Consider the following 9601-nt stretch of genomic DNA (forward strand, 5'->3'; position numbering starts at 1 on the left):
GCTATATTCTTCAGCAATTTTTGAGAGTCGATGGAGAGTCTACCAAGAATGCCTAAGCCAAGAGTTTTCACCCAGAATGAAGGTGGTAAGATTTTTGCCTCCCTGGGAGCATTTGGCATTGTCTGGAGACATTTTTGAAGATCACAACTGGAATGATGTTACTGGCATCTAGTGAGCTGAGGCCAGGGAGGCTACTACACATCTTACAATACACAAAGACATCCCTGCACAAGGAATTCTCTGGCCCAAAATGTCAATAGTGCCAAGGCTGAAAGACACTGACTTAGGCTGTCTATTATCACTTTTATTAATTCACATGGAAACAAGCAATGGAATGAGAACAAGTCTAGAATACGTGTCCAGTAATTTTGAAATCCTAAAGAGAATGTATGCTCCTGAAGAGGCTGTATGGTCTAAGAGGTGAGAGACTCTGTCTGCATTGCTGGTGTTAGAGCCTAGCACATGACCTGGCACATACTCATTGTTCAAATATTGTTGCTTGGACTGAATTGATTATTTCACAGAGATTATAAAGTATGGAATAGACCAATCAGAAATACTGTGGAAATTAATGCCTACGAGTGTCTGTGAATGCAACAGGCATAGGTTAAATGCTCCATAACTTACTGTTCAATGGATAGTTGGAAGGATTAGTGACTAGGAACTTGAAAGACTTTGGGACATAGGTATTTTTAATCTTTATTCAAAAGAATGTTTTTGTAAATGATAGACATGTGGAAAGTAACAGCGTATGGGAAAACCCAAATGAACTTTTTGACCAACCCAAAACATGGGTGTAGATACAATGCTGAACAATATGAGGTTTTGTGTAACAATATATGAGATTGGAGAAGGAAATGGCAACCCACTCCAGTGTTCTTGCTTGGAGAATCCCAGAGATGGCGGAGCCTGGTGGGCTGCCGTCTATGGGGTCGCACAGAGTCGGACACAACTGAAGCGACTTACGAGCATGTGAGATAAGAGTGATAGAGATTTACTGCCTCTTTCCTCTACCATTAGCTTCTTTCTACTGCTACTTCTCAGTGCAGGAGACATAAGAGACATGGGTTCAATCCCTGGGTTGGGAAGATCTCCTGAAGAAGGGCATGTCAACTCACTCCATTATTCTTGCCTGGAGAATCCCCATGGACAGAAGAGCCTGGTGGGCTACAGTCCATAGGGTTGCAAAGAATCAGATATGACTGAAGCTACTGAGCACTCACTGCTTTTTCTCAGTCTATACATTTATACATAGATTTCTTTCATTCACAAAAGAGTCAGCTGACCTCTCTTCATCTTTATTTTCTGGCTATCATCCTTTTCTTCTTGCCTTCATGAAGCGAGTTTTTATAGAACTGAGGCTTATACAATTTGGGGTGCTCTCATGAGAAAAAGAATAGAACTGTAAATACAAATACAAACAAAAATAAATGTAGTTAGAGTGAGAAAAGAAGTCCTAATGTATCACAAGTTTTTAAAAAGCTGACAAATACAAAGATCACAAAAGCCAGAAAAAATAGCACAATATTTTTATTAATAAAATGCTCACTCTTCTATAATACTTTGCCACTGAATAACTCTTGTTCCCCTTCATTTCAAACCTTGTGTCTCCTTTACTTCTTGCCTAGTGTTGTGTGTGCCCAGTTGCTCAGCCGTGTCTGACTCTTTGCAGCCCCATGGACCCGCCAGGCTCTTCTGTCCATGGAACTTTCCAGACAAGAATACTGGAGTGGTTTGCCATTTCCTACTCCAGGGGATCTTCCCAACCCAGGGATCAAACTTGTGTCTCTTGTGTCTGCTGCATTGGCAGGTGTATTCTAGCTGCCACTAATGCCAACTGGGAAGCCACTGCTAGAGAACTAAATTGAGCCACAGGGAGCACAAGCACAGAGGGGAAATGTAACTTATAATTTTATTTGAAAATGTGCTGGTATGAGAGTAAGGGAGGGAGGCAGGGCCAGCTCAGTGTCCCTTTTCTTTATTATCTTGGGTAGAATTATATGGATTATAAGCATGTTGCCTATCCCCACGCCCACCTCTCAAGCTCTAACTTTCATTGAATTCCTGATCGGGGTCAGGCCCTCTGATAAAGATCATACTCTCTCCTCCCAAGCAAAAATCTCTCCCTTCTTCCTTGTGCCACTGGCTCAGGCTTTGGGCCACTGGGCAGCTCTGCCTTCTCTAAAATGGGTCTCACTCATTCTGACTCTCATTGGCAGGCCATCCAGTATATGCAATCCCCGGCAATAATGTGAGTCTACAAATCTCCAATCTGCCTAAGAACTACAAATCACTCACCTGGTTTTATACTACTGACCAGAAGATTGTAGAGTTGGAATTTGGTGAGCCTAAGTACTTTGATACTAAATTTAAGGACAGGGCCATGCTTGATCTTCAAAGTGGTGCACTGCACATCTACAAGGTCCAGAAGGAAGACAGCAGTACTTACCTCCTGAGGGTGCTGAAGGACACTAGAGACGAGGACGAATGGAAGATCTCACTGGTGGTGCTTGGTGAGTTAGGGGAACCAAAGGGCTATTCCCCACTCTGGGGCTTCAGACAGATCACTGGGAAGCTTCCTGGTGATTCTGGGGACTCTCCATGGGAGGGGGAGAGAAAAACCTCAGGACAGGATTAATCCATTTTTCCTGGAGCCAGTTCCACTTGGAAGTGAGTCTGGGCCAGCAGACACCAAAGTAGATAACTTTGGGGCATTTAAATCCTCTTCTGACATTAGAGAGTCTAAGATTTGAAGAGGAAGGAAACAATAAAGATGGTTTCCCCTCTATTCTCTTCATATTCTCTTGTGGTCAATCCAAATAAGTTCTGAGTTCTTTTTTAATTGATTTTTTGGTTGTACTGGGTCTTCATTGCTCCATGCAGACTTTCTTGAATTGTAGCAAGTGGGGGCTCTTTGCTGTAGTACATGGGCTTCTCATTGTGGCGGCGTCTCTTGTTGTGAAGCATGGGTTTTACGCATGTGGGCTTCAGTAGCTGCAGCTTGCTGGCTCTAGAATGTGTGGGCTTCAGTAATTGTAATGCACGGGCTTAGTTGCTCTGCAGTATGTGGAATCTTTCCAGACCAGGGATGGAACCCATGTACCCTGCATTGGCAGGCAGATACTTAACCACTGGACCACACTTACTGGCAATGTGACCTTGGAGAAGGATCTTGACATCTCTGTCCCATTAGGTAAGATTCTGTTGATGGCAAGTAATGGAGACCAACTTGATATACCGTTAACAAAAAAGGAGAATTTTTTTTAAAGCTATGACTTCCTAAAGCAATGAAAGAAATTTAGAAGAGTTGAAAAGGAGGAAGAATGAGAACTTGGTCCAGTTCAGAGCCTCTAACCACTGGAATCTTTACTGTGAAAGTGGATCCCTGCCAGTACAGGCTATCTCTCTCAAAGTCTAGGCTTTCATATCTCTTAGTTTAAATTCTCAAGAAAGAGAAACTGACTAGCCCATCTTGGTTTGGGTATGTGATTTAAACACTTATGGTCCAAAGATTCAGCTTATAAGGCAGAAACTTGGCTCTTGGGGAGGTTGTCAATTATTAGAGAAGGAGGGCTGGGCAGATATCCAAGGAAGATGTATCCCTCAGAGCCTTGGGTTCTTCATCATATTGTGAGGATAATTGTATCTTTTTAGGATGTTATGAGAATCAAAGTAGATAATGAAAGTGAAAGCACTTTTAAAATGCTGGAACTTCCCTGGTGGTCCAGTGGTTAAGACTCTATGCTTCCACTGCAGGGGGCGTGTTGAGTTCAATTTCTGGTTGGGGAACAAAGACACCACATGCTGGATGGTGCAGTCAAAAATAATAAAATTAAAACAAAAAATGTGCCAGATCTTGTGTCTGGTGAGGAGCCTTAAAAATGCTAAAATGCTGCAAAGAATGAAGAATATTGTATATATTCATGTCCCACCAACATGGGTCATGAAGATCCCTGGTCTAAGGGGCTGGAATCGCCTTCTTGCTCACTTCCTCCATATCATATGTCCTAAAATTGCAAGAGGTACTAGCAACAGGAAATATTCAAAGGTTCCTACAGTGCTTTTCAAAAAAAAAGATCTGAAATATACATCATTTACCAGATTTTGTAATATTCCCATCACAGCCAACTGTAAACTGCTAACAGTTTCATTTCACAACCAACTTGCAAAATTTCTGATTATCTTTTAAGCCATAAACCTACTTGGCTTTAGCACACTTGCCTCTGGATAAGGCTCTGAGGATGTGATTAGTGGAAGAATCATCCTTCTGTCCAGCCCAGGAATTTCTAAAGCTCAAAGGGGGCATCTTGGAACCAGACTGCTCCATCTGGTTTTGGAGTGTTCAGGGCTGAGCTGCTTACTATGGAAAATGTGGAAGGTTTGTAAGACTTGAGGCCAGACCACAAGAAATGAATAAGCATATGAAGATTGCTCATGTAAAGTATGCAAGAGCAGTCCAGCAGTGTGATAAGGTTTCACGGAGGAGATGGATCTAGAGTTCAGGAGGTTAGATTGGTAGAGCTTCCATTGCCCCTCACAGACATACAACCCAGAAGTCAGCTCCGATTGGGTCAATTCTCTGCTACATTTTAATCCTATGACTTCTGAGCTGCATTGATTCTGCAGGTGTTTTACCCTTGACCCAAAGGAAAAGACCTCAGAGGATTTCAGGTAAAGTAGTCTTAGTCAAGGAAGGAGCAGATGATGGGATTACATCTCAACCCATCTGCCTGCAGGATGAAAGCAGTGATGATGCTATGACCTTCAACATGCGTACATCACACCCAGAAAAAGCACTTACTCATAGATGATGGCACTATATCTTACTAACATTGTGCTATGAAGTAGGGAATTTTACATGTGAGAAGGAGTTCAGAGGGTTAGTTGTCTTGCCTGTCAGAGCCACTCTCTCAGAGCCAAGTCCAGAACTCAAGCTTGTCTCACTATAAAGTGAGTATTTTGTCTTTTCTATTGTATAACTGCTTCATCCCTACATCCATTCACCTTTCCCTTTCATCAGAATACCTGCTCTGTGGCAGGCACTGAGATACCAAAGTTAACAGATGCAATTCATCAGTACCAGCTTGCGCTGAGAAATCCATGAGGTCCTCTATAGTTCTGTCAGAGTTCAGGAAAGGTGTAGAGTGGTATCTCTTACCCCAGGACTCTCATTGTATCTGAGCCCAAGAACTCGTGAAGGACTGACTGATGGGCTAAGGTGCCAAATGTGGGTCATTGCTAGAGAAGGGGCCCTGAGTAGCTCAGACAGTTAGGATATCGAGTTCAACTCTAGCTGATCTCTGTGTTAAAACTGCTGTTCTTTCTGGCCCACAGATGAGCATAACTCCATTTTGTTTCTGGGTAACTGGCTCCCCCTTCTGGATCCAGTTGACCTTCACTCCAAGAAGTAGCTCTTTTCCTCTGAAGCCTACAGAGGTCAAAGCTGCTCACTGGCTCCCTCTACAGGGCCCTCTTCTCCATGGCTGCTCCTCAGGACCTCCCTTTGCACTTTGTTGGCTAAATCCTACCAGCATAAAAGCTTCATAAATGCATAAACCCATTGTCTCATCTTATAACATCTTCATCTTCAGACCCTGTACCAAAGCCTGTCATAGACGTCAAGAAGACACAAAAAGGGACCATATGCTACCTGAACCTATCCTGTGGGATCCAGGACCAATCTGTAAACTACACTTGGTATTGGAAGTCAGGGTCCTTTCTAAAACAGCTACAGAGCAATGTGCTTGAAGAGGTCCACACGCCACAAAACTACTCAGAGTCTTATACCTGCCAAGTCAGCAATCCTATAAGCAGCCAAAACAGCACAATCAACTTCACTGCACCCTGTGAAACGGGTAAGAGACACTGCCAAAGGAGCTGAGGTGGGCACAGGGTAACTAATTTTCTCTTGAATGAAGAAAAGTGTGGGGATCTTTTCCAGCCTCCTGTCATAGAGCTTGATGGAGAATCCCAAAGGTACAAGTGAGGCATGGTAGACTTGGATTCTCCTTGTGTCTCTGCCATGGCCTCTCAGCAAGCTTCCCTCACCTTTGTGGAGCTCAGTGTCCTCACCTGCAAAGGACTCTCATGTCCCCTTTCCCCGCCCTGCCTTAATAAGTGCATAGTCCTGGAATCTGAGGGCAGGGTCTTTGCAGGATAATCTGAGATTTCAAGGTGAGTAGGGAGGAAAAGGGCAAGTAGAAGAACAGTCCAGATACTGTTGTGCAGCAACATAAAGGTGTTTCTGGTAGACAGCAAAGGACAGAAGGGCCAAGTGGATGAGCAGGAATGGGAACGATGGTGAGCAAGAGAGCCTGGCCCTAAGACTGAGATTTTCTGCTCTTCCCAGGTATATGTCCCTTGATAAAGTTGGAAAGGCAAACTCTGTGTTTCATGTTGCAGATGTCTCTATCTCCTGGGAGGCCCCACTCAATAGAGCATCACTCCTGGCTCTCTCTCAAGCCGACACAGGTCTACCCCTACGTTGTGGGGTAGCTACAATTATAGATTTTGGAATCAATCACACCTGGGATTAATCCTGTGGCTATTACTTATTACCTAAACTTGACTTAGCTTCTCCAAGTCATGTCCTTCTTAAATAAGACAAAATAATAGTTCTTATCTCGTACTGTTATGAGAATTAAATTAGACAATACAGGCAACTACCTAGCACAGTATCTAAGAAGCCTTCAATGAGTGGTAATTAGACCCACCAAGTCCTTTTAATTCTAGAGACACTAGGGATATGGGGGGCCACTTGATAAACTTGATAAACTTGAATCACTCTCTTCAGCATTCTAGGCCCTATACTCTTCATACCCCTGAAATCACATCCCCAAGCCCTGGTGTATAAATCTCTCCAGAATAACTCCTATCTGTGGTGCCAACATTTACCTGAGATCCTTTTCATGCCCAGTCACCAGGGATCGTGGTTCCTGGAGACATGGCTCTTTCACGGTCTTCCTGGACCCAGTCTACTCTGCTCACCTATGCTGATTTCTTTATCTCTGCTCCCACACGTGAACGATAGAAACTGTAAGTTCTTCTGTGTTCTTCCCAACCAGCTGATCATGTCTCTTCTAGGCTTTTATGATACGCTCTGCTTTTCCACCACCGAGGACCCAATATAAGACTTTGGTGTCTGACCATGAGACCACCAGTGGGCTGGGTGGTTCTAAAATCACCTTTATATCAACATCATATCCTGAGATCCAGAAAAAGGAAGAGACACAGTCCTTGTTCTTTATAGACTGAAAGTGACTGCCTATTCACAGAGAGGATGAAAGCAATAATGCATCTCTTCTTTGAAGGACTGAGCCCATCTTGTTACTTTTCAGCTACCTAAATTATCCTAGAAGAGCATCCTTAATTTCCCTTCCATAATTTATCACTCTCCTCTCCTCCTCTCCCCTGCCCTACACTTCTCTATCTCTTAATTTCCCTTTCTTTTTTTCCTTTCCCACCGAGTTGGTACTTATGGTTGGTAGTGTGGAGAAACAGGCAATCCTTTCTTCCCTAAACTCAGCATGCAGTATCATATGAGCTACTGCACTTGAAGGTCTGCCCTACTTAACTGCTGTCCAGTGTAGGAGAATGATTCTTTTCTAGGCCCACAGATGTGCCAAGATAATCTTCATGTACAGGACTCAGCTAAGCCAATAATATTTAAAGGATTTCTGTATTCTTTATACTTTACATCTGAGAGATTGAGCTCTTGCTTATCTAAGAAAAAGGATGTGCAGGGCACATTGTGTCTGGATTCAGAGAGGAAACACATCCCCAAGCTCCCATGCCAATGTCCAGTACCCCTTCCCCTTCTCAACAAATTCATCAGGACACCTAAATGTTTTGCATTTTCTTACTCTTTCAGCCTTCTGCTCTGGAGTATCTTGGATGGCAACTTGGCCAGTGATCATGGTAACCACTCTTCTCAATCTCCTACGGACCTGAGAAGAGCTAACTAGAGTGAAACTTGAAGAATGCAAGATCTTGTCCTCATTGGCAATCGGCTATTAACCAGGACAGAAGCTCTGGCTATATGGAATAGGGGAAAGGATTGACATGTCTAAAAGAACTTTCAAAAAAATTTTTTATTATCACAGTAATATTTTATTTTATATTTTCTAATTGTTTTTCTAGCATACATATACATATGCGCTTTCCCACCAAAAATGGGCAGAATGTATTCTGCAATGTTTTCTTGTTTCAATAAACAATGATATAATTGTCAAAATTGATTGTTGAATTCTAGGATCCAAAAAACCCATCAAATCGACTAAGCTTTCTCACAATGGTCTTTCATTACAGGATGGCAAGAGCTCCCAGGCCCACCACTGACATAACAAGTGGAATTTTTGCTCTTTGTTTGCCTCCTCTGTGGTTCTTCATAAGCCTGGAGCTGATAGGGTCACTAAAAGATAATTTTCCCTTTCAACAAACTGTCCTACCACAGATCACTTCCTCTTTACACCAAACCAACCTTACCTTTCCCTCCCCTTATCACTTCTGTGGCAGAGACAATACTGTGTGTTCATCAAACCCTTTCCTTTTCTTCCTGGACTTTGATGGTTAATTTTACGTGTAAATTTGACTGGGCCACAGAGGCACCCATTCATTGGTCAAACCTTATTCTGGGTGTCCCTGAGGGTGTTTCTGGGTTTCTGGGTGAGATTAACATTTGAATTAATAGGCTTAGTAAAGCAGATTATCCTTTCCAGTTTGGTGGGGGAGGGGGGGGTCCTCACCCTACCAGTGAAAGTCTTGAAAAGCACAAAAAGGTAGGGGGGACTTTCAAGTTGATGGAGGAATAAAATGGGGAGACTACCTTCCCCCAACAAATACATCAAAAACTCATGTGCATGTGAAACAGCTCCTGCAAAACATCTTCTGGATGCTGACAGAGGATCCCAGACTTCCAAAAAGGTAAATCAGTCCCCTCAGAATGAGGTAGGGGAAAAGATAAAGACAAAAAAGGAGACGTAGGATATCAGGTTGGGAACCTGCACCCCTGGGGAGTGAGTAGTGAAGGAGAAAAGTCCGTACACTAGGAAACCCCCTCACAGGCGGGTTCAGCTTTGGAACCTGAGGGCAGCGAAACAGCGCATGCTCAGAAGGCAAAAACGGAGAGAATTCACCACAGAGATCATGCAGAGCAGCACTTCCCAGCTGAGAATAGGCTCACATGCTCATGCCCGCTGTGGAGAGTGGGGGCTGGGTGCAGAGGCTCAGGTTTTAGGGGTTGAACCTCAGGGAGAGAACCAGGGTTGACTGCCATGAAGATACTCTGACGGCACTAATGCAACACAAATGTTAGTTGAGACTCAGATCTTGCCTTTCTCTAGCTTGTATTGATCTCAGCTATTACATAATCATTGTTTACAAAATGTGGGGCAAGAAAGCCTGAGCATGCCATCTTGGCTCATTTGCTCGTTCTCTATAGAGGGCATGGCAACCCACTCCAATATTCTTGCCTGGAGAATCCCATGGACGGAGGAGCCTGGCAGGCTACAGTACATAGGGTTGCAAAGAGTCAGACACAACTGAAGCAACTTAGCATGCATGCAGGCACATAGAATTTTAGAGCAAATACAAGCTAGAGCAA

At 43.5% G+C, this 9601-nt stretch overlaps 1 protein-coding gene across 7 annotated transcripts in view; it reads left to right on the forward strand.

Moving 5' to 3' along the window:
• Positions 1–8233, forward strand: part of CD48 (CD48 molecule) — an 85918-nt gene extending 77685 nt beyond the window's left edge. For all 7 annotated transcript variants that reach the window (XM_081491676.1, XM_081491675.1, XM_081491677.1 and 4 more), the window contains 3 exons: positions 2220–2513; positions 5592–5855; positions 7871–8233. In XM_081491676.1, coding sequence (XP_081347802.1) covers positions 2220–2513; positions 5592–5855; positions 7871–7950 — 638 coding nt within the window. In that variant the 3' untranslated portion in view covers positions 7951–8233. The remainder of the gene's footprint in view (positions 1–2219; positions 2514–5591; positions 5856–7870) is intronic.
• Positions 8234–9601: the final 1368 nt, after the last annotated feature.

Source organism: Giraffa tippelskirchi, chromosome 5 (genome assembly GCF_054371585.1).
Source record: "Giraffa tippelskirchi isolate mGirTip1 chromosome 5, T2T-mGirTip1v1.2.pri, whole genome shotgun sequence".
NCBI lineage: Eukaryota > Metazoa > Chordata > Mammalia > Artiodactyla > Giraffidae > Giraffa > Giraffa tippelskirchi.